At 44.1% G+C, this 25783-nt stretch overlaps 2 protein-coding genes across 6 annotated transcripts in view; one reads left to right on the forward strand and one right to left on the reverse strand.

Annotated features, from left to right (window-relative positions):
* The window catches only part of LRRC8D (leucine rich repeat containing 8 VRAC subunit D), a 76535-nt gene extending 66447 nt beyond the window's left edge, over positions 1 to 10088 (forward strand). For all 5 annotated transcript variants that reach the window (XM_083743342.1, XM_083743340.1, XM_083743343.1 and 2 more), the window contains one exon: positions 7162 to 10088. In XM_083743342.1, coding sequence (XP_083599468.1) covers positions 7164 to 9743 — 2580 coding nt within the window. In that variant the 5' untranslated portion in view covers positions 7162 to 7163 and the 3' untranslated portion in view covers positions 9744 to 10088. The remainder of the gene's footprint in view (positions 1 to 7161) is intronic.
* KYAT3 (kynurenine aminotransferase 3) overlaps positions 1 to 25783 on the reverse strand; it is a 339825-nt gene that overhangs the window by 194521 nt on the left and 119521 nt on the right. The gene's annotated exons all lie outside the window — the stretch shown is intronic.

Raw genomic sequence — 25783 nt, forward strand, 5'->3', positions numbered from 1 at the left:
ATTCCTTTAGTGCTATTAACAGTCCTTGTGAGATGGAAGTTAGACAATTCAGAATGTTAGCACCAGCAATGTGTCTGGAAACCTTGCTCATGTCTGGTTCCTCCGTAGGCACAGTTAGATTTGTTGGTTGTGGTTCATCAGAGCTATTAGCTCTTGAAGATGCAATGTTTTAGTAGCACTTGTACAAGAAATAAATTTTCTCATCTTTCAGTTACAATATTATAGCCACCAGCCAAATGATGCTGGCTGATACTCATGGAGCTATAAGCTATATAGCCCTGAGGCCTGCTAGCAGTTGTCTGTGCACACAAAATGACACTTGTCACCTACAAACTATGGTGATCTATTGCCTGGAAAATGGTTCTTCCTTGCGACACATGAAGCTGTTAAATAAGAAACAGTTGCGTGTATATATTGTGCAATAAAATGATCCCCGGCAATAGCTGAGTAGAAAGTTTATTTACATGAAAAGCCAACTCTCCTCCAGTTCAATAAAGGAACCCAGGAGCTTGTCATCTTGGAGTAATTTTAATAGCTGTGAACTTAGGCTTTGTCATAGAAAGTCTCGGTCTCTTGGGGGGTTGTACTAACGGGGTTTTCCCTAACATCTAATTAAAGGAAATTTAATTGGGCAGGCAACACTGTTTATACACCAAGAGTTATACTTACTGATTTAACCTAGGCCTGCAATTTTGTTTCTCAGTATTGTCTTGCTGCCTTGAGATGGGTTAATTGCCACTGGTTCCTTTTCTGACCTGGTTGTTTAATCTGCATGTAATTTCTTTCGATTTTTCAAAGCCTCGTTTAAGAGATTAAGTGCTTTTTCTTTCATTCTTCTTTCTTCCTTCCCGCTTTCCCCCTGCTATACAGGTGCTGTTACATCTGAACTGTGTTTCAGCTTTCCCTAAAGCTTTGAAACAGCCCTGCTATGAAGCTGCAATTATTGTTTGCTCTTATAGGAGAACTGCTGGCTTCCTATTAGAGCTACTGACAGGTTTCCCATTACTGTCCTAGTAGTCACATGTGGCCCCCGCTGGGTGGTGTGGTGTAGTGGTTAAGAGCGGTAGACTCGTAATCTGGTGAACCGGGTTCGTGTCCCTGCTCCTCCACATGCAGCTGCTGGGTTAGCTTGGGCTAGTCACACTTCTCTGAAGTCTCTCAGCCCCACTCACCTCACAGAGTATTTGTTGTGGGGGAGGAAGGGAAAGGAGAACGTTAGCCGCTTTGAGACTCCTTAAGGTAGTGATAAAGCGGGATATCAAATCCACACTCCTCTTCTTCGCCTTCCTGTCCTGAGTTTCTAACACTGCCAACTTGAACTGCTTGGAAGAGTGGTGGCCTAAAGAAGGAACCCAAGGAATTGTAGCTTGGCGAGGATTCTGTTAGTTCCCCCGTATTCCCTTCCCCTCAAAACTCTACTTCCCAGGATGGTGAAGTACAGTTGTACCTTGGAAGCCAAACGGAAGTCCGTTCGACTACCAAGGCACGGCTTCTGATTGGGCGCAGGAGCTTCCTGCAGCCAATCAGAAGCCGCGGAAGCCCTACCGGACGTTCGGCTTCCAAAAGAACATTCACAAACTGGAACACTCACTCCCGGGTTTGTGGTGTTCGGGAGCCAAAACGTTCGACTGCTAAGGCGTTCGTCAACCAAGGTATGACAGTGTATGACTGTTATTGCAGCTTCAGTCTGTTGGGTGGATATGCTCTTCAGAGAAAATGAAAAGGTGACTCAAAGGCTACTTAGGTGAAATAAAGGACAGTACAAGACGCCTTTTAAGAACTGAACCACCAACTCCCCCAACACTCTCCCCTAGACTTCTTTATTTTAAGTGAAGTTTTTGGGGGCAGGGGGTTGAAGCGGAGTGTTGTGTTTGAAAACCTAGCTTTATGAACATTGCACAGACTCGGGCTTTAATCTCATTTTGGCTCTTGCACAAAATACATTTTATTGCTCTTTCACCAGAGGGGATGAAGGTAACTCTCCATCATATTCACAAGCCCTGCCAAGAACTACAGAAAGAGTTATGAAATGAAAAATACTTTCCAGCCTCCACAGGTTATTAACAGAAACTTACAGAATTTAATACGCCAAATTAATCTGGCTTGGTAAGCACTTAGACCCGCCAATCATAAAATAGTGTGTTTTTGTTTTGCCAAGGTTTTCAAGCAAGTGTTTAAATCTAATGCTCTCTGCTGTATGCAAAATGCACCAGGGTGGTCATTGACTCAGTAAAATCGAGGGGCTCAGAGGCCTGTGAATGAAAGATCCTTGCAGAAAACTGATTTACAAGTCAAAATGTGGCTGGTACATGTGCGTTCCTTTTAAACAGAGAGGTTCATCATATACCTGAGAATTAAAATGGTAGCTTTGCTTTTTCATCATCTTAATGTCCACTCGTATTTTCCTGAAAGCACATGAACTGTGTATATAGCATTATACCAGAACGTTCTGCATTTCAAATGATTAAGAATGAGAGGATTTAGTTAAAAGGAAGTAGGAAAGTGTGTGGGGGGAGTTTATGTAAAGGCATTTATTAAAAATAGGAAAAGGCACAAAACGTGAAAAAATTGACAAACGTGGTTAAGCGGCTAACACATGATAATCTCCTTTATTAAAGTCTTGCCCAACTTTTTTTTTCTAATAGAGGGAGAAACAGATTATAAATTCTTACAAATTAAATATAAACCTACAGTAAGGCAGTCCAAGAAGCAATTTGAGGAGCAAGTCAAGGCATTAACTTTACATCTTAAGGTGTTTCTATGATTACAATAGTTAGCCAAACAGAAGAATAAGCCTTGCTGAGGAACTTATTAGCTTTCCTTTTTTTCCAAGAGAATTCTTACCTTACTAACCTTATTTGTGGGGGGGGGGGGGGGACCTTGTGGGTTAGCAACAAACAAACATGCTGATATCTGGATTTTCAAAAAGTTCTTGACAAAAGTTAGTGAGTTTCTCTTTTAACTAATCACTTATTGATAAGGCAAGAGGCACATGAAAGGAAGAAATCAATGGAATCCACTAGAGATCTGTTTCACTTATCGTGCACTATCTGGAACAAGGGGTATATGGTGAGGTAGCAAAGTCCCAGCAAGGATGTTGAAATTCCATACAGATTGGGAGAGCTTCAAGACTCTCCAAACTGGGTAACCGGTCATTGTAAGTGTAGATGAGGCTTTGTGTGAACATTGGGACAAAAAGCAACACCCCCTAACGTCTTGCATACACTGAAGGAGTCCAATTTTACTGCAGTTAACCAGGAAATACATAATTTGAATTAGCTGCAGGAGCTTGGGCCAAACAACAGGCTTATAAAACCTATGGATCTTAATCACCCACCTTGCCCAAATTTGCACACATGAAGAAACCAAGTGATGAACTGGACCGTAGAGTCATGCTTCTGGTTCTGCACCCAGTGACATTTAGTTCTCCCTAGCTCGGCCCCTGACATCTATACATTGTGTGTGGTTTCTGTTGGGGAAAACCTACACATGGCTTGTGTACCTGTGCAACCACAATTCCAGGCTTTTCTCCAACTCACAGCCAACACATGCTTGGGGAAGTAACAGATGGTGCACTGGGAACATGGTGCTTAACCTGATCTCTCTCTGGCCAGGCCAATGGAGAGAAGAGGTGACGTCAGTGCAGCAAACCCTCTGGCAGAACCAATTGGGAAGCTGGTTGGAGCTAGGGCAAACTGTTTTATCATGGATGGGACCGGCAGCACTGTTCCACAGCTCTTTTAAATCACATGGACACATGTCAAAAGAGTGTTTACGAACAATGGGGGCTGCTTCTGTCCCTATAATTTACTCCCAGGGCATGTGAAAAGTAAAGATGGCAGGTGTTTATGTTATTAAAGCTCCTCTTGCATTGCTGTTGGTAAAACCAAAGATAAGAAGATTACAGGGAGCTGTCAAGTATACCACACCTTTGCCCTACATTCATAGTGGTTTCCAGAGAGATTTGCAAAGGATTCCCCACTCCAGAAAATTGTATTGTATTTTGTGCCACTCGTTCCTCCCAGTTGTATAGGAAGCTGGTTGGGAGGGCATGATAAATAGCCCCTTGTGCTTAGAATTGGTGCTTGTACGAATGCGATTGCGTTGAAATAGTCAAGTAACAACAAGGCACCTTTTCAGTACCATGAGTGTCAAAACTATTGGAGGCAACGTGTAATCTGGGCTTCCCTGTGAGTTTCTCTCTAGTCCGTAGAAAACCTGGAAATATCTGAACACTGTGATCACAGCAACTCTTCCCAGTAGATCTTGCCCCAGTGAGACAGTTGTGGGGAATGAAAGTCCCTACCTTCCCACCGCTCCCTAGAGCTCCTCCCTCTGTTCCTTCCCCAGCAGCCTGAGGCTCTGTCGTCTTGTCTCTCATTGCTCCATCCTCTTCATTACTCTGTGTGTTCTTGGAGACCAGCGGGGAGGGGAGCTGGTCGCAGCAGAAGGGGAAGACACTCTGGATTCTTCAGCAGCCTGCCCCATCTCTGTCTACTGGTCCGCCTCCTCTCCTGCCTCTGATTCGCGACTGCTCTCTGCCACAACCTCTTCCTGCTCACTAAACCCTGTTGCCTCTTCAGCTTCTGACTTCCAGTCTGCTCCCTCTTCTCCCTCTGACCACTCATTGTTGTCCCACCACCAACCCCCTGGCTCTTAGCCTTCTTCCCCTGGGGGTTCCCTTGGGGGTTCCCCAGCTGGTGCCTCCCACCACTCTGCACCAGCCAGTCCATGACACTAATTCTTCCAGGCTGTCCTGCTCTCCCTACCCATTAGGTGTGTGTGCAGAAAGTACACGTGAGCAAAACTAGCATTTAAAAAAAAAAATTAAATAGAAGAACTAGATTTTATGGGGGAGGGAGGGAGCTTCCCCCACCTCCTTGTTTGCACTCGAGGAAGAGGCTTCCAAAAACTGATCTGACTAGTAGTTTTCTAACTGGCCATGCTTCTCTTAGTTTTCATGCTATATTTACATTTTCATAGTCTGGTGGAGGGACGCGGGTGGCGCTGTGGTCTAAACCATTGAGCCTCTTGGGCTTGCCAATCAGAAGGTCAGTGGTTCAAATCCCCACGACAGGGTGAGCTCCCGTTGCTCGGTCCCAGCTCCTCCCAACCTAGCATTTCAAAAGCACTCCAAAAAAGTGCAAATAGATAAATAGGTCTGGCAGGAAGGTAAATGGCGTTTCCATGCACTGCTCTGGTGTTGGTGTTCCATTGCGTCAGAAGCGGCTTAGTCATGCTGGCCACATGACCCGGAAAAACTGTCTGTGGACAAACGCTGGCTCCCTCGGCCTGTAAAGTGAGATGAGTCGTCTGCGACTGGACGTAACTGTCAGGGGTCCTTTACCTTTACATTTTAGTTGGTGGGGTGGGGAGTGAATTGTCAAATTACACACACACACACACACACAATTCCCCTGTGTCTTGTAATTATTTTTTTTTAAAAAAATATTTCCTTATCAAAGTGGATGTAGTTAAAAACCTAAAATCTGTGCAAATGCATTTAACTGGAATAATTCTGAATTCCTTCCTCCACGTTGCATTGCTTCCAGTTCCTCTTCCTGGCCACCGTAGCTGGGAAAATATTTTTATAGCCTTAGCAATCCTCTCTTTGGTGTGTTTACTCAGAAGTAAGTCCTGCCGAGCTCAATGGGATTTCAGACTTAAAACTGATGGTTGCCTAGGCAACTAGTTGTGAAATCTCCCCTACTGCTGGTCTTGCAGTTTACCTGATACTACTTGCAGTCTCTCCTTTGGAGACCTGGTTTTCTCTGGTTCAGGCAGTGATGAATAAGCAGGCATCCTTTTTTGCATTTAGTTAGATCATCTTGTAGTTGCAGGTCAATGTATATGGTAGGTTTCTTTGTGGGTTTTTTTTTAAAAAAAGGATGCTTATTGTCTTCCAGAAAATCCCAAAGGCATCTCTCCTTGTAAGAATTAGGGGCAGGGGGCAGTTTCCTAAAGTGTGGTTTTGTTTTACTTAGCTCTTCAAGACACGTAGGTGAAAATTGAAATCATACTGGGCTGTGTAATTATAAGCAACAAAACTAGATCTCTCCATAGCACCCAAATTCTCATACTTGCATAGCTCATATCCGGTGAACATAATTAACAACAAAAGCCTGAAATCACTGAAAAGAGAGCTGCATAAATGCTTTGAGAACTGCTCTTTGTGGAAAGAAATTAATTCTAAAACGTTGACTAATTTTTAATCGTTAAGAACTGTTTTTTAGTGACGTCCATTGTACCATCATGACTTGTCATGCCCCTTTTGCAATACCATTTTCCCTTCAGGAAAAAAAGGCTTTTATAAAGAACTAAACGGTGTGGTGCTTCCTTCATTTGGTATGATTTTAAAACTCTTGAGTTTGTTGACCAGTGAATGGGGGCAGAATCTTCAGATGGATGCATTTCACAGAATAAACAACATTGCCCAGCCTTGAGTAAATCTGTTTAGGGTTGCTATTCACAATGGGTAGAGAATGGTTGTGGGTGTTCCTTTTTCATTTCAGAAAGCAAGTGAATGATGTTAACAATTTGTAGGTCTTGTACAGGAGTGACTAATCCCTGACCTAAGGGTCTGATTCTCCCTGCCACCACCACCACCCCGGAAAAAAACAAGGTTTTCTTGCTACCCAATAACCAACCCATTTTGACAGTGGCAGAGCATGTTATTGTTGTTTAGTCGTGTCCGACTCTTCGTGACCCCATGGACCAGAGCATGCCAGGCACTCCTGTCTTCCACTGCCTCCTGCAGTTTGGTCAAAGGCAGAGCATAGGAAAACAATATAAGCGGATACTGGACTGAGTTGAGCAGAGACGTCTGAACCACTTTAACGGGGATGCAACTCACTCCTTTCCCAGTCATTGGATGGATCATTTGAGCAAGGAGGGCACAATAACCCCCTCCTTTGCTGATCTACATGGGTTAGCTGAGGGTTGGTGTGTGTGTGTGTGTGTGTGTGTGTGTGTGTGTGTGTGTGTGTAGTGGCTACACCCACTACTGGAGGGTTAGCCAAGGGTGAATATAGCCCTTCAGCCAAAAGGAAAAGGTTAGCCACACCCTGGTCTAATGGATTAAGTTTACATTCAAGAGTATAAAGTACAATTTGATCTGCCAGCAATGAATGACAGCTGCTTTTTCCTTCCTTCTCGTTGCAGGAATGTTTACCCTTGCAGAAGTTGCATCTCTTAATGACATTCAGCCAACGTACCGCATTCTGAAACCATGGTGGGACGTATTTATGGATTACCTAGCAGTCGTTATGCTGATGGTCGCCATTTTTGCTGGAACCATGCAGCTGACCAAAGATCAGGTGGTCTGTTTGCCCGTCCTGCAGTCGGCTGTCAATGCAAAGGTGCAGCCCACCTCCTCGGCGAGTGCCAAAGCTACAAACGCTGTTCCGGAACCCGAAACAACCGCAGCCCAAGACAAAGAAGCGCAGGGAACGAGGGCCGTTTCTTTTGCACCTGTTGTCGCAACTGACATACCTCTCAGCAGATCTACCTTTCCGCCGTTGCACTCCACTGTCGCCAGTCCGGAGGAGAAGAAGGAGCAGGCAGATCCCCTGGGCCGAAAAACTAACTTGGATTATCAGCAATATGTTTTCATTAACCAGATGTGCTACCACTTGGCTCTTCCTTGGTATTCAAAGTACTTTCCCTACTTAGCTCTTATACATACCATTATTTTAATGGTCAGCAGCAACTTTTGGTTCAAATACCCCAAAACTTGCTCGAAGATCGAGCACTTTGTTTCCATCCTGGGGAAGTGCTTTGAATCTCCGTGGACTACAAAGGCGTTGTCTGAGACGGCGTGTGAGGATTCTGAGGAGAATAAGCAGAGGCTGACCGGGGCCCAGTCTTTGCCCAAGCATGTGTCCACCAGTAGCGATGAAGGAAGTCCGAGCGCCAGCACCCCCATGATCAACAAGACGGGCTTCAAGTTTTCAGCGGAGAAGCCCGTCGTCGAGGTTCCGAGCATGACCATTTTGGACAAAAAAGATGGCGAGCAAGCCAAAGCCCTCTTCGAAAAAGTACGGAAATTCCGGGCGCACGTGGAGGACAGCGACTTGATATACAAACTCTACGTCGTCCAGACAGTCATCAAAACTGTGAAGTTCATATTTATTCTCTGCTACACGGCAAACTTCGTCAACGAAATCAGCTTTGAGCACAGCTGCATGCCCAAAGTGGAGCACCTGACCGGCTACCAGGAGTTCGAATGCACACACAACATGGCTTACATGCTGAAAAAGCTGCTCATCAGTTACATTTCCCTCATTTGCGTCTACGGTTTCATCTGTTTGTACACACTCTTCTGGTTGTTCCGGTTACCCCTGAAGGAGTATTCCTTCGAGAAGGTTAGGGAAGAGAGCAGCTTCAGCGATATTCCAGATGTTAAGAACGACTTTGCGTTTCTCTTGCACATGGTGGACCAGTATGACCAACTGTACTCCAAGCGGTTTGGTGTCTTCTTGTCGGAGGTGAGTGAAAACAAGCTGAGGGAAATAAGCCTGAACCACGAGTGGACTTTCGAAAAGCTGCGCCAGCATGTTTCCCGCAATGCCCAGGACAAGCAAGAACTCCATCTCTTCATGCTCTCAGGGGTCCCTGATGCCGTGTTTGATCTTACCGACTTGGACGTGCTGAAACTTGAGCTGATCCCTGAAGCTAAAATCCCGGCTAAGATTTCCCAGATGACGAACCTGCAAGAGCTACACCTCTATCACTGCCCCGCAAAGGTGGAACAAACAGCCTTCAGCTTCCTTCGCGACCACCTGAGGTGCCTGCACGTGAAGTTCACCGACGTGGCGGAAATCCCGGCTTGGGTGTACTTACTTAAAAACCTCCGGGAGTTGTACCTGATAGGCAACTTGAACTCTGAAAACAACAAAATGATAGGACTTGAATCTCTTAGGGAACTGAGGCACCTCAAAATTCTCTATGTGAAAAGCAACCTGACCAAAATCCCATCCAACATCACAGATGTGGCCCCACATCTAACCAAGCTCGTCATCCATAACGACGGCACCAAGCTCTTTGTGTTGAATAGCCTTAAGAAAATGATGAATGTAGCAGAGCTGGAATTGCAGAATTGCGACCTGGAGCGGATTCCGCACGCCATCTTCAGCCTCACCAACTTGCAGGAGCTGGATCTGAAGTCCAACAGCATACGCACAATTGAAGAAGTCATCAGCTTCCAACATTTGAAAAGACTGACTTGCCTGAAGTTGTGGCACAACAAAATAGTCATCATTCCTCCTTCCATTACCCACGTGAAAAACCTGGAGTCGCTTTACCTCTCCAACAATAAACTCGAATCCTTACCGGCTGCAGTGTTCAGTTTACAGAAGCTCAGATGCTTAGATGTGAGCTACAACTCTATTGCAGTGATTCCCCTGGAGGTAGGCCTTCTGCAGAACCTCCAACACCTGCATATCACCGGAAACAAAGTAGACATTTTGCCAAAACAGCTGTTTAAGTGTACCAAGCTGAGGACTTTGAGCCTGGGGCAAAACTGCATCACCTCGATTCCGGAAAAGATTGGCCAGCTCTTGCAGCTAACACACCTAGAGTTGAAGGGGAACTGTTTAGACCGTCTCCCGGCTACGCTGGGTCTGTGTCGGCTTCTCAGGAAAAGTGGACTCATTGTAGAAGATCACCTCTTTGACACGTTGCCTTCAGAGGTCAAAGAAGCGTTGAACCAAGACACAAACATTCCCTTTGCTAATGGGATCTGAACAGAGGTAGAACTCCCAAGTGACTAACGTAGATTATATTAAAAGTACACCCTGTTATAAAACCCTGTGTTGGGAATCCGGAACTCCTTTTTTGTAAGAAAGGACTGTTAACCGAGGGTGGTAGAAGCTTGTTTGGTGTTTGTAGTATTTTGAAACATCATTTCCAAATTTTTTGGAGGGGAAAGAGGAAGAGGCGGGGAGGGAAATCCTTAAACAATCTTGATTCTTCTTCTTTTTCCTTTAAAGATGTTTGTAACTTGGATGCTGCCGCTTTTGAATGTTTACAAACTGCTCGCCTGCTTAATGTACATGATTAAACTGGTGACCTTTTCTTACTATAAAAAAGCATTTAGTGGCTCAGTTCATTTTAGCATTCTTTTAGAGACTACAGGTGCTGTATTGCTGATGCTGATCTAGCAAGGAGAAACTGGACATTCATTCAGTGGTGAATTGTCTGATGTGATCATCTGCCCTCTGCTATGTGGATGGGAATAGGGATTTCTACCTTTCTTGCAACATGCATGGAAAATACACCACCACCTGCTCTTTTAACCTCGTGGCGGCGTGCATGTTGCATGTGGCTATCTTTTCTGGACCGCAGATCTCGTTTCCTAAATGTACAGCAAAGGGATGTTTCACATGCAATAGGTCCCAGATACACACCCTGAATGCGATCATCATCTCCCACTAAAAAAGGCTGGGAATCTTCCGACAAAGACCATGGGAGAATGCAAGGTGGGTTGACTAGGAGGGAGCACTGCTATATCATGCTAGCCTCAGGCTGTGCCAAAGTACAGCATACCATGGGCAAATGTTAGTGACGAGCTATGCTAGACAGAACACTTTGCCTAAACAGAAATCCATTGGCACAGACAACACCTCAAATCATGCCCCGAAGCTCTTAGGTATGCAGCTGAAATAAAAATCGAAAGGCGTAGCGTACAGCACCTCAATAGCGATGGAGTATGAAGCATCAGCTCTGTTCCACAGAGCAGTAATTTTTAACAAAACAGTTTTCCCAACATCACATTTTGGAGCTTGGACAGACTATGGTCTCAATGCCTGCCACCATCCAGGTCTGTTCCTTAATCATATTAGGCCTTCTGCTGTTTTGACTGATTTAAACACCAATGGATCCGTTTTGGGACTAATCAGAACCCACTTAGCTGAAACAAATGGCTGGGAAAGCTGGGTTCAAGCTGAATATAGCTTTTTTAAAAAAACAAAAACAAAACAAAACTACAACCCAGTAGTTGAGCCCCCACCCCTTTATTCAAGAACAATACCTTCCGTGGCCTAGTTTTAGCGAGTACATAAACAAAGAATTTGCACCATCGTATTAAGTTTGCTTCCTCACATCACTCAAGATCAGGAATGCTCTTGTGACACCCCCTTATTTTCTTTTTAAGAGGTGTAGCGGGGGACCATCAGCAGGGCTCCCCTCATTCAGATCGGAATATTGTGTGTATTACTCCTGTTGTATGGGAGCTTCTGGAGGTACAGTATTAAAACAGGAAGGGAAGGGATTGGGTTGGGGGGGTGAATTAATTTGAAAACGTCTGTTTTCATTTGAGACAAAACGTCACTTAACCCCACCTGCGTACAACGCTTCCCAAGACTGCATTTATTTATTTTGCCTTGTTGAACAATGAGTTTGTTACCAGAGGGGGGGTGCTAAGACTACTTTTGCTGAGTACACAGGTATGCTGTCAGCGAGTGCGTCTTCCCAAATGTCTCCACCAAACTCCTCTACTGCCTGCATTCCATTTGCTCCCTGCTTCGTTGCTGGAAGAGAGAGGGAAAACAATGTGCCCTAACATGATTTAAGAACATGCTCCGGAAGTAGGACTGATAATAAAAGTCCCCTTTCTTTGAAGCAGAATAGTTAAGAATCTGGCTCCAGAATGAAAGGAACTGGCAATCGCCTACTACCAAAAGGGGGGAAAAGTCATTCATGGAATTCTTGTTACAAAGGCCCTTCCTGTGGCCTTTGCGTAATTGTAGAAAATGAGCGACACAGGAGGGCTGGAAAACATACGGCACCTTTTGTATCGCATGCTGGACAAATAATCCAAATTGTTTCTTAAATAGTTTTTTTATATTAAAAGTTATTTGTGTTAAATCCGAGGCTTACAAAATCTCAGCTGGGTTCATGACTCATTTGTGTGGCCTGTACCAGGTGTGCTGACTAGCAGAAGAACACCCAGCTATGCACAGGGACAGGGGGTATTTTGTGAGAAAAGCCTTTCTTCCCCCTTTAAATTATCTCTAATAATTTAACCTCCTTTTGTGTATGGGAGGGCTGTGTGGCAAGGACTCTGAGACTGCCTGGCAGTGAAATACGCTACAGGAGTTGCTTTTCCACAAGCAGAAGGACTCCTTTCATTCGCACAAGAGAGAGATCTAGAAGAAACATCTGCTGGAGGAAGGGTGGGCGGGGAGAGGTGATTTGGGCAGATTCCCATTGTCACCTCCAAGACTCTTCCAGATAGAGTCGACTTCTACTAGCCATGGATGAAGATAGTACGGCTTCTGACTACCAGTTGCTGGAAACCACAGGAGTCAAGAGTGCTCTGGTCTTCTGCTCTTCTGGCTTTCCCGTGACCACGAAAGAACAGGGTGAGGGCCGTTGACCGGATGCAGCAGGCTCCTTTTATGTTCAGATACCTTCAACTCTCCAAATTTTCAGGACTCACGGGACAGCAGAGAGAAGGAGGAATCAGTTAAAATGATCCCCAAACCCACTGCTTTCTTCCAGAAGGCGTATCCACTCTGAGATCCAGCTCTGAGGGCCTTCTGGGAGTTCCGTCATTGTGAGAAGTGAAGTTTCAGGGAACCAGGCAGAGGGACTTGAGGGAAGTTTCTAATGTTTGATGTCACACTGTTTGATGAAGATGACGACAGCAATAGCTGGGTGCTGGTTGCAATTAAATGCTACTTTTATGAAACTAACGGACCTCATTTTCTCATGCCCATAAATTTCAATGGGTCTACTGCTCTGCATAGGGACGCGGGTGGCGCTGTGGGTTAAACCACAGAGCCTAGGACTTGCCGATCAGAAGGTTGGTGGTTCGAATCCCCGTGACGGGGTGAGCTCCCGTTGCTCGGTCCCTGCTCCTGTCAACCTAGCAGTTCTAAAGCACGTCAAAGCACAAGTAGATAAATAGGTACCGCTCCGGCGGGAAGGTAAACGGCGTTTCCGTGCGCTGCTCTGGTTCGCCAGAAGCAGCTTTGTCATGCTAGCCACATGACCCGGAAGCTGTAGGCCGGCTCCCTCGGCCAATAAAGCAAGATGAGCACCACAATCCCAGAGTCCGTCACGAGTGGACCTAATGATCAGGGGTCCCTTTACCTTTACCTTTACTGCTCTGCATATGACTACCATTGCATATAAGCCAGGAAGTCTGGATCCAAACTTTTATTCTCTTATTGAAGCATTTGGCAAAAGCCGGTGCATCTGCTGCTGGGTTCTGTTACAGTCTCCAAAAGGAAAGCTTTGGCAAGTTTCTGAAAGGTTTGAAATGTCAATGCCTTGGAGACTTAAGGTTTGATCCAGACTGTTTTTGAGCTGTTGGAACAAGAGGCAACCTTGAACGTACTTCAAGTCTAGACAAGATATAGACTTGAAAGTACGTAGTTAAAAAAAACCACAATTACATATTGCCAGTACAGACACTTTTTAAACAGCCTGCAACCTGATGCTAAACCTATTTTGGGGGGAGTCTACCCTCTGACTTCTGTGGGTTGTGCTCCTGAATTGGATTGCACTATTAATCACTTTGCAACCCAGCTGGCATGGCCAGTTTTGTCGTCCTTTGCTTATAGAGGCATGTGAATATAGGAATCCAGCACCTCATGACTGGAGGGTGCAAAGTATTCTGTGTATTCCCACATCCCTCAGTATTCCCACATCCCTCAGTCTGGGGCTAATGGTCATCGGGGAAGAGACGGCAGTGCCTTCGATGAGAGGAGAGGAAGTTTCTATCCCCCCCCCCCCGATACATTATTCTTTATTCATTAAAAATTTACATATCTATACAAACATATGCTATCTCTTTGCATATGAAGAAAAATAAAATTAGGTAGAAAATAGAAAATTTATAAAGGAATAAAAAAGAGGAAAAGAAAGGGGGAAAATAAAGATACAAAATCAAAAGAGGAAAAGACAAGACAACATTGAGGAGAGGAGGTTTCTAACAGTAAAAAGTTATTGTGCAGAAGTCTTGAGCAAGAAGGGATTATTCATGCCATCAATCTCCATCCATCTCTCTCTCTCTCTCTCTCTCTCTCTCTCTCTCATCTGCTTAATTGAACGTTTTAGCACCACTTATCCTAAAAGGCAACTAATTGCTAAGCTGTTCTAAGGAGCAACAACTAGGCAAAGTGATAGTTCAGCAACTCACACATTCTGCACACAAAGCTGGAAGAATCCAGAACAAAAGCAACAATAAATACTATCCCCTGAAAGGAGACATAGATTTGTTCATTTATTATTATTTTTTAAAGAGCTCATCTTGTATGAATGAGAGGATCCTCTGGGTGCAGGTCTCAGTTTTAAACTAACTTTGCCACGCTTGTAGAACAAAGTGCAGAGCAGTGAAGGTTCAGCTAGGGATATCTAGGATGGGGCCCCTATAGTTCTCCAAATGTTACTGGACTCCAAACTGCAGACCTTCCAAGTGTTTCTGATTCGATTCCAGAATGTCACGCTTTTCCTTAGAACTTGCCTATTTTCATCAGAGAAATAGTGGAGGGTTTGAAGTTCTGCAACCCCTGAGCCAATGAGATAAGTAACTCTACAACCTTTAGAAGGCAACTGAAGGCAACCCTGTATAGTGAAGGTTGAAATGTTGAATGCTTTATTGTGTTTTTTTATATATGTTGGAATCTACCCAGAGTGGCTGGGGCAACCCAGTCAGATGGGTGGGTTAATAACAACAACAACAACAATAATGGAATAGGACATCCCTATTTTCATCGGAGAAACGTTGGAGCGTATGGGATTAATGAGAGCTGGAGTCCCACAACATCTGGAATTGACACCCTTTCTATACTCTTGAGTTGGGACCAAGCTTCTCCCCTCCACTCTTCCCTTCTTACTGTATTACCTCTCTCTGGTTGTATGCCTTTATTTTTAAACTGTAAAACTGGCAGGAAAGCAATATATTAAGGCAGTCAGTAAATCAGACTGGCTGAGAGGAAAGATGTTTCGTTATTTCTAGAGAATGAGAAATGGGACCCCCTGCAAGTAGGGGTTACTGAATGCCCATTGCCTATAAGCAGATAATCAACCTAGCAGGATGGCAAGTTTTTCCAGCAGTGTAAGAAATAACTAACGTCGATCTAAGTTGTTGCGATTAACGGGATGAAACAAGAAAACATGAGAGAGGAAATAAACGGAACCATGAAAAGAAGGTGGGAAGTCAGTTAAGGAATGTTGTCTGGTTTTCTATCTTATTTTTTGTTATCTTCAAACGGTCATTTTTCTTTCTTTTATTTTAACCTCATGGATTATTTTCTTTTTGCACTATATGTGTTCATATTTTGTGGAAATACAGTGGTACCTCAGGTTACATACACTTCAGGTTACAGACTCCGCTAACCCAGAAATAGTACCTCAGGTTAAGAACTTTGCTTCAGGATGAGAACAGAAATCGTGCTCTTAGGATTCCAGGTGGAGAAATCGAAGTTGGAAACAGAATTGTTAGAACCTAAGACTAAAGTACTTTCAAGAATGTATAACTTGCTGTTGAAATGGAATACACAAGATGAAATGGTTAAGTCGGCTATGATAAAGTGGGCACAGGATATTGGGCATAATATTATGTTTGAGGATTGGGAAAGGTTGTGGACCACGGGGATGAACTTCACGGCATGTAATGCTCTGAAGGAAAATGTAATGAAAATGATTTATAGGTGGTACATGACCCCAGTTAAACTAGCCAAAATATGCCATGTGCCAGACAACAAATGCTGGAAATGTAAGGAAAATGAAGGAACATTCTTTCACCTCTGGTGGACTTGTCCCAGGGTGAAGGTCTTCTGGGAAATGATATATAATGAGCTGAAAAAGGTATTTAAGTATACCTTCCTTAAGAAACCAGAGGCCTTCCTCCTGGGCATTGTCGGCCAGATGGTGCCAAAGAAGGACCGAACATTCTTTTTGTACGCAACAGCAGCAGCAAGGATACTTATCGCCAAGAAGTGGAAAACTCAAGATCTACCCACTCTGGAAGAATGGCAGATGCAGCTGATGGACTATATGCAACTGGCCGAGATGACTGGCAGAATTCGAGACCTGGGAGAAGAGAGGGTTGAAGAAGATTGGAGGAAATTTAAGATTTATTTACAAAAATATTGTGATTTGGCGGAAAGTTAAGTAGGATGTTTGATCATAAATAATTGGCCACCACAAAATCGGATCGAAATGGGATGTAAAGTGAGATTAAGAGAAACTAATTTACAGAGGATTATATTTAAAGGAGTGGTTATAAAATTTGCAAATTAGATGATAAATTGCTGGGAAAAATTTATGATGATGAAAATGGCAGCGGGAGATGTGAGGAAGTCCAAAGAAGTTATGAAACTTTGTTGAGATAAAAGAAAGGTTGTTTATTTCTGTACTTTATTTTGTAAAAACCCCTAATAAAAATTTATTAAAAAAAAAAAGAGAACAGAAATTGCGCGGCGGCAGCAGGAGGCCCCATTAGCTAAAGTGGTGCTTCAGGTTAAGAACATTTTCAGGTTAAGAACAGACCTCCGGAACGAATTAAGTTCTTAACCTGAGGTACCACGGTATGTCAGAAACACAATTAAAGGGGGGAGGAGATGCCCATTGCCTGCTTTTACTTGGCAAATACAGTGGTACCTTGGGTTAAGTACTTAATTCTTTCTGGAGGTCTGTTCTTAACCTGAAACTGTACTTAACCTGAAGCACCACTTTAGCTAATGGGGCCTCCTGCTGCCACCACGCTGCCAGAGCACGATTTCTGTTCTCATCCTGAAGCAAAGTTCTTAACCTGAAGCACTATTTCTGGGTTAGCGGAGTCTGTAACCTGAAGCGTATGTAGCCTGAGGTACCACTGTACATTCAACCCACAAAGGAATTGAGCAACCTACCTTAGGAAGCTTCATTGCAGCATGAGCACAATGGGACCGGATCATTCTGGATCTTGTCAACTTTAATGTTTTATCCAACGCCAGCCATGTTGGGACAAGCTGGGAATGCATTTATGAGGGACGAAAACCACACACTTCTTTGCCAGTCACTATGTTGGCTGTTAATGAGAAAGCCGAATTTGGTTCTCTACTGCTTATGGCCACATTTCCTCCGCACAAACGTTTCCCTAGCAACCACAAAATAGTGGTGCCTGGGCTCACCCAGTCACAAAACAGTGGCAGATGCAGGCAGAGTTTAGCACAATCAGTTGGCAATTACAGGCATCACTTTCGACTGAGATCCAGGCCCTTTTGGAGCTCCAGAGAGGCCTGGGCCATTTCCAGCTTTTGAGGTGCTTAGCCATAATAAAAAATTAAAATGATGGTGTGCAGAAACAAAATAAAGCATTTGAAACCATTCAATAGGACACAACCTGTATCAATTTACAAAAAAAGAGAGTCTCTTCTTGTATCTCTTCTGAAACCTGCTAGAGTGCAGCATGCTCTGGTATGATGTGCAGAAAAACAAACTGTGAAACGTAACCAAAAACCAATGTCTAAATTTGAGCTTGGGGCTCAGGCCCAATGGGGCCTTCTCTGATTGGCCCTTGCTGAGATCTAAACCATATTTGGAAATGGCTAAAATCTTTGCCGAGGGACGCAGGTGGCGCTGTGGGTTAAAGCCTCAGCGCCTAGGACTTGCTGATCAAAAGGTCGGCGGTTCGAATCCCTGCAGCGGGGTGCTGCTCGGTCCCAGCTCCTGCCCATCTAGCAGTTCGAAAGCACCTCCGGGTGCAAGTAGATAAATAGGGACCGCTTACCAGCGGGAAGGTAAACAGCGTTTCCGTGTGCGGCTCTGGCTCGCCAGATGCAGCTTTGTCACGCTGGCCACGTGACCCGGAAGTGTCTCCGGACAGCGCTGGCCCCTGGCCTCTTGAGTGAGATGGGCGCACAACCCCAGAGTCTGTCAAGACTGGCCCGTATGGGCAGGGGTACCTTTACCTTTACCTTTTTAAAAAATCTTTGCCATAGTGTTTTCCTTGTGGCAAAGAGTTCCACAGCTCAGCTTTCCTCAAACCAAGTACAGGTGTTTGCTCTGGAGGTACTGTGACTTTCAACCTCTCTAACCTAGGCTGAATTTACTGATCCAGGGGCTTGAAGTGATGAGATCTTTTTACTTCACACGAGTATTAAAGCCTGGGTCCTCCTTTCGAAAGCCCAGGAAGCTTTTGCCTGGCTTAGGGAGGGAGCTGCAATGCTTTGATGGGATCCAAGAGTCTTCTTGCCACCTTCCCAAAGCCTGCCCAGCTTTCTGAAAGAGGCAGCAGGGCTCTGGCCTTAATTGCTCCCCTATGAAAAATTTCACTGCACACCACTGAAAGTCACTGTTTATAGTTTTAAACCATTTCCTTCAGGCACGCGAGACAATAGCTTCTCTAGCCCTTGCAAGTGCCGACACAGGAAGGGGAAAAGGGTGGAATCTACACACATATTAAAAACGCTGTGAAAATGCTTTTTTTAAAAAAAAAAGTTTTGAAAGATATATTGAATTTGGCATGGCTCACTGTCGCCACCTAGTGTCAAATTTGCAGCTCGCGCTTTACAACACACTTGAAACCTTTCATTCGCAGCTGTGTAGCTGAGTCCCTGGAAGTGTCGTTAAATACATCAGAGCGATACTTCCGAGTTCAGAGCACTGCAGAGATGATTATGAAGACTCTTGCTGGCCTGGCAGCGCTTGGAGATGTTGAGTTATCAAATGCCTTCATTCCACAATTAAAAGACATGCCTGCTAGTACCTTTAAATGAGTGAATAAGCAAAGCTGTCGAGGCATGCCTTTACTATCCCCCAGGCTTCCTTTTCTAACCGTTTGTAATACAGCTGCTACGGGGAACGTGAAACAAGCCTGAACGCATCGCACAGGAAATGTCAAAAACGGTTGCAAGGCTTACCCATGGCAAACTTAGCACCCACCTCGGATGTGGAGGTTCTTTTGTGTCTGGCTTTCAAGATGCCTGTAGCATCTGCTGGACAGAAGCAAGGAGTGTGGCAGCTGCGGGGTTCAAAACAAATTCCATGTTGGGGATCCTCAGGGAAGGGACTGGAAATAAAAGCACAAGTAATGTCTTTGTGAGGGACGCGGGTGGCGCTGTGGGTTAAACCACAAGGCCTAGGGCTTGCTGATCAGGTCGGTGGTTCGAATCCTGCAACTGGGTGAGCTCCCGTTGCTCAGTCCCTGCTCCTGCCAACCTAGCAGTTTGAAAGCACGCCAGTGCAAGTAGATAAATAGGTACTGCTCCGGCGGGAAGGTAAACGGTGTTTCCGTGCACTGCTCTGGTTCGCCAGAAGCGGCTTAGTCATGCTGGCCATATGACCCGGAAGCTGTACGCCGCCTCCCTCGGCCAATAAAGTGAGATGAGCGCTGCAACCCCAGAGTCAGTCACGACTGGACCTAATGGTCAGGGGTCCCTTTACCTTTATCTTTAATGTCATTGTAGTGTCTGTGGCCACACTTAGAATATAGGCAGAGGGCTGTTTCAGTAGTGGAACATCCTCCCCATTAGATGTCAAGGAAATAAACAACTATCACACACTATCACTGTCTCTCATGCCTTGTTATGCTGCCATTTTTACGGGGATATACCATCGGCATTTATTGCTATGCATATATCTCCAAATGAATCCGAACTTCTGTGTCTAAAATCCCTGGTAGAGGACAAGGATCCTGATATCACGTTAAGGGTAGCCAAATTCTGTGTGTTTGCCATAAAACGTAGGGAACAAGCTGTGCTATCATGATTAAGGCATTAAATGATAATTTTAGGTTATACGTTAGTGACTAAGTTTTAATTTATATATTTTTAAACTGCTGCTATATCTGTATTGTCCCTGTTATACCTAATTGCAAATTCAAATGTATCCCTATCGTGTTTTATGACTTCCTTGATATTGTATGTGGACTGGAACTGGTCCATAGCTGTCAACTTTTCCCTTTTCTTGTGAGGAATCCTATTCGGAATAAGAGAATTTCCCTTAAAAAACGGGAAACGTTGACAGCTATGAACTGGTCTGTGACCAAAATAATAAATTCATTCATAAACAACTATCTGACTTTTAGAAGACATTTGAAGGCAGATGTTAAGGGAAGTTTTTAATGCTTTATATTTTATCGCTTTTCTATCATCATCATCATTATTATTATGTTGGGAGCTGTAGATGGTTCCGGTTGCTGCAAAAGTGGGGCAGTCTTGGGGACATGCACTGATTGGAAATGAAGCAGCGTGATTGCCCCAGAGTCACACGGGGATCCTGTATGACTACCCTAATAGCATTGTGAGCACGAATCACCATGAGTGTGCAATAAAAAAGAACTGGAGGGGCTCTCTGTATATGACTGTAGCCACTCCTGATATTACTATTACTTTATTTTCTAGCTAAGCTCTTCTAATCATAGAATTGTAGACTTGGAAGGTGTTAAGTTGTGGGTGAACATATCAGACAACACAGTGATTATTCAAACAGCTCTTGTTTATTCACAGGCCAGAACAGAACTGAACTAAAGGGTTCAGCCAGCCTGCTTATATAGAGCTCCAGTACAACGTAACTGTAACAATTTTCTAAAACTATCCAATCACTGAACGTCACTTTTGATCCCTTATTTGCATAACTATCTACAGTATCCCCCTGCTGGCCCAGGGTGAGAACTTCAGTACATAACAGAAGGGACCCTGCATTCTCAAAGCTGCCCCATACGGGGATCAAACTTGCAACCTTGGCATTATCAGCACCACGCTCGAACCAGCTGAGCTATCCAGTTCTGCTATGCTTCTGCAGTGTAGCCATGTGATTGCTGTCCAAAGGTCCTATAGTGCAACGAAAGTAATTACCATTGTCATTGGTCTGGGGCATCTGGAGAAAGCTCCTTTGGGACCAGTCCATGATGCACAACAAGGCTTTTCCTTCAGCCGCTCCTAAGAATGAGACATGGGGGAAAAGCTGTTTGAGTGGGCATTTGACAAATTGCAGGAAGAAAAGGCCTCACCGTGTCTGAACCAGTTCCTTCCTTTAACACTGGGATGGGGAAAGTCTGTTGTTGGACAACAACTGCCATCATCTCAGACTGTTATGTAGACATATGAGCTCTCCAAACAGCCAAGCCAAGCACAAAGAGATCCATTCTTCACCTCTATTTTCTTTCTGATTCCAAATATCCTTACTCACGTGTAAAGTGGCAACTGGCAAATGTATGTACATGTGTGTGGACACTCACACTTCTCTTGCTGCTTCATGGCAAACCTAAACCTTTGCATATTTTCCTTAATGGGGACAAACGGTACAAATCTGTGTAGCTTGGATAGAGGCCATATTTTGGCTCCTTTGAGATGTTTGTTCTTCGCTGTGTATTTTGGAGAACCTGAGCAAAGCTATGTAAAGGGCAAAGGAGGAGCAACACTGCTCAGGATGAACAGAATGGGGTGATCTTTCCAAAACCAGCAAACGAGACTTGCCATTTTTCCTGGTCATGCAAGTTATGGCTGCTCTTTGTTAGAAACTACTGAGATGTGGAAATCTTAGTGAGCACATCCCTGGAAAACTCTGACCCTTGACCTTGACCTTCAGCTTCAATCATGTGTGCCTCCCCTTCCAACAAAGGCGAAATACGGTTACATTCCAAAAAGGCCTTATTACGGATGTATTCAAGTGGGCAGATTCAGGAATCTTCCTCAATAAATGTCATCTGATGAACTACAGAGGGCAGATGAAATCACTGAGTGAGCCTTTGCTCAGAAACCTGAAATGTCAGTGGGAGTTGTTCAGCGCACACAAAGTTCAGTCTTTTGGAGTACTGTAAACATGGTGAAGTTACTCAGATTGTCTGCAGTATGCAGTAATTCCTGAGTGACATTTATGCAACCAGAGAACTCAGTTCCAGTCCAGGGACTCAGCTATACAGCTGCAATTAAAACGTTTTAAATGTGCTGCAAAGTGCAATATAGAAATATGTCACTAAATGGCGACAGGGAGTAATGCCAAATTCAATGCATTTTTCAAAACGTTTTTTAAAAAAGCATTTTCACAACGTTTTTTATATGTGTGTAAATTCCATCCTGGTTTATGTATTTGTTTATTTGAAAATGTCTACATTGCCAATCCAAGAGCAATTCCTCATAGTTGTTTGTGACAACCTTGGCTTGGATGCAGACTGTGTTGTGCTTAAAAGAGTCGGTCTAAGTGTGATTAAGTCTCAATCTGACCCAATTGTCTTTATTATCTGGGGCTCTTTTAAACATACCCTAAAATTCAACTTGTGCCCTTCATTTGTTTGGAACACATATCCTCAATTGCTGAAGACTGGTGCCCTCTGGTGAGCCTCTTCCTCTGCTTTTGGAGTTACCTGACAATATTGCTCCAATAGTATTTATTATTATTATTATTATTATTATTATTATTATTATTATTATTATAGCTGCAGTTCATTCATTTTCAGCTTTGTATTCTTGTTATAAAAAGAGCGCGCCCAGTCATTCTTTTGTTGCGCCTGTAACCTCAGTTTAAGGTGCCATTGAGCTCCAAGCTTTCATATCTCGTTTCTAACACTGGCTGCAGGCCTGGATGTAGAGGAGAGTTTGTGTAGAAATTTACCCTGCTGCACAAGGGCAAAATGTACATTAAGTGGTCCTCCTATTTTTTGCCTCTGCTCCCACACCCCAAAAGGTTGCCCGAAAGGTGACCGTCAATCTGAAAAATGCCCTGATCTCTGCAATTGTCTTGAAAGCACTGGTGGTGATGCTCTGTGTGCTTCTTCCTCATTTATGATGCAATTGCTGACAAGCCCGCCATAAGGAAACGTCTGCCTCATTAGGGATATGGCCGTGTAATAACTGGCAAATACTGAGAAGGTTTGCAGCGATAGCAAAGAAAAACCTGTGTTGCAGTAACAAATCTACACGCGCTGCACAGTTCACAGTAACCTGTGCACAGAATAGCAACCACATACGTGGGCTTTGATATTAAGCGTTTCTATCCTAGATAAGCAGAAAAGTTGGAAGGGGAAGTGACAAGGAACTGGATTTGCAGACATAGCAGGTATGCTGTCGGAGATAAACAGGTCAGCAAGAAGGTATTATTTTAGCCGGAGGAACTGTCAGCGGGTTTCTGCTGGTTCGAGTTTGTTTGAAACCAAGCTGCCTTCTTTTCTCCCCGCAGGATTTCAAAAAGAAGTGAAAGGCAAGGGAGGAGAAGGAAAAGCAATGGGAAAGAAAGAAAGAAAAGGGGGAGGGGGACAGAATAGAACAGAGTTCTGTGTTAGCTGGCGAGGGAAAGAATCCAAACCACAAATGACGGAGCCAAGATTCTTCAGAATTCCTTTTGTTCTTGCAAAAGATTGAGCTGGATGCCATAGTCTTATCCGTGTTTACTCATAGATATGTCCCATTGTGCACACTAGGACTTACTTCCAGGTAAGCGTGCCTCAGCCTTAGCCATTTCTAGTAATAATTGGGTTTTTATTCCCTGTAGAGTCCTGCCATCTTCTTCTTGTTGTTCTGAACATTAAATGATCAGAACAATTGATCCAAACAGCACAGGGACTATTAATTTGTTGCATCCTGTATCCATGTGCTGTTGCGTTATTCCAGCTGGTTGTCCCTAGGAATAATGGCTGTGCTTCCTGCTGTACTTAAAAATCCTCCTCCTACCCCTTCCTCTGTATTTCATAGTCCCCTCCAAATAAAATGATCAATTCACATTTTTAAAATAGCAGTAAATACATTTTGTTGTTGTTTAGTCGTTTAGTTGTGTCCAACTCTTCGTGACCCCATGGACCAGAGCACTCCTGTCTTCCACTGCCTACTGCAGTTTGGTCAAACTCATGCTGGTAGCTTTGAGAACACTGTCCAACCATCTCCTTCTCTGTCATCCCCTTCTCCTTGTGCCCTCCATCATTCCCAACATCAGGGTCTTTTCCAGGGAGTCTTCTCTTCTCATGAGGTGGCCAAAGTATTGGAGCATCAGCTTCAGGATCTGTCGTTCCAGTGAGCACTCGGGACTGATTTCCTTAAGAATGGAGAGGTTTGATCTTCTTGCAGTCCATGGGACTCTCAAGAGTCTCCTCCAGCACCAGAATTCAAAAGCATCGATTCTTTGGCAATCAGCCTTCTTGATGGTCCAGCTCTCACTTCCATACATCACTACTGGGAAAACCATAGCTTTAACTATCTGGACCTTTGTTGGCAAGGTGATGTCTCGCCTTTTTAAGATGCTGTCTAGGTTCATCATTGCGATTGTATACACTGCTAACCCCCCCCCCCAAACCTATATAAATGTGAATTGAAACACAATGAATTTGACAAGATTTAGTTTCCATTTCTAAGCTATGGGAACAAAATTAAGGAAACTCACCACCATGTGCCATTCCATGCCTCACTATATACAATATTGATGCCATTCATATGTCTGAAGAGATGCTGCGCTCTGATCACCTATTCTGCAGCCTGCTCTACATACCAGTCTGTGATTTGTTGTTATTTGCACTGTATCATTTGCTTGTTGAAAATTTAAGTGAAAACATTTTGCCTCCCAAAACCTTTTAATTGAATAAAAAGATGCCCCTGGTGAATCAGGTCGCAGGTGTTTCAGCTCTTTCACACATGCACACACTCACATTTTTTAACACAACCATTCATAAAAGCTGCAGGTGGCAAGTGCCATCCTAACAGTGCAATCCATTGCATAACTTGACTCACACTGCGGTCCATATTCCAACTACCAGCGTTGACAAACAAAAACCCAGGTAACAATATAATTACACTTGTTGGACTTATGCAGTGATGACACAGACACCGTCCAATAGGTACCCGCTTGACTTCCATCCCCTTCTAATTCAGGATAAAGACTGAATTAGTTTGGGTTCCCAGACAATGACCATCTCTGTACAGCAACAGCAGAATAACTAGCACACAAATACCTAACAATACTGCTTTTTAGATTTCCAGCTTGGTTTGTTGCCCACTCTTTTGATGCCAGCAACAGCTGTTATCTGATCTGACACGTGAATAAAAAGGCTGTTTTTAATGGATGGGAAGCTGGCCAGAATGGCTTGAGAAGAACTTCACCCACTGTTCTCTCAGTATTCTTGCATTGTTCAAACCCAGGAGTGTGTTTTTGCATTTACTAAGCAAAGAAGTGCCGGTAGGACAATCACAAGAATATTTTCTTTGTACATTGAACCAGCTGCACATGTTGGAGGATTAATAAAAACTGGGGGCAAGGGTGTACTTTCCCTCTCCAGGGCTAAAGTTGATCACCCCCCCCCCTTTGCCTACAAATAAGCAAGCACAGTTCCTTCACGTCCTGCCACAGCAAAGCCACCCTTGCTTCCTACTGCATCTGGGTTAGTTATGCCATCAACTTTGAATCATCCCTTTCATTTTAGCCAAGCCGAAAATGTGATCAGGACACACACTTCCATTGCCTGCAGTGTCTCATTACAACTTAAGAAGCAAAAGCCACCACACACTGGAAGAAGAAAAGATTGCAGTTCTTATTTTCCTCTTCATCAGATTTGATCATCTTCAATAGCCTTTGTCATAGCAATAAATGCAACTACTTTATATCGGTACCGCACAACATCCAGATTTAAAAGCCCTGTTGCCGCAATGGTTTCAGCTATTGTCTGTTTCCAGCAGCAGCGAGGTCCCTCCAGACATCCGATCGATAGTGCATTCGTGAGAGTTTTTGCTCATGATAGTATCGGGACAGTTATACACGATCCCACTTGCAACTGTTTGTACCTGCGAAATTTCCAAGGTGGTCAGACTACATTTGTATCCAATCAGCGCACATCCTGCAAACTTTCTGCTGAACTCCAGTAAGCTTTGAT

This window comes from Podarcis gaigeae (genome assembly GCF_964106915.1).
Source record: "Podarcis gaigeae genome assembly, chromosome: 6".
Taxonomy (NCBI): domain Eukaryota; kingdom Metazoa; phylum Chordata; class Lepidosauria; order Squamata; family Lacertidae; genus Podarcis; species Podarcis gaigeae.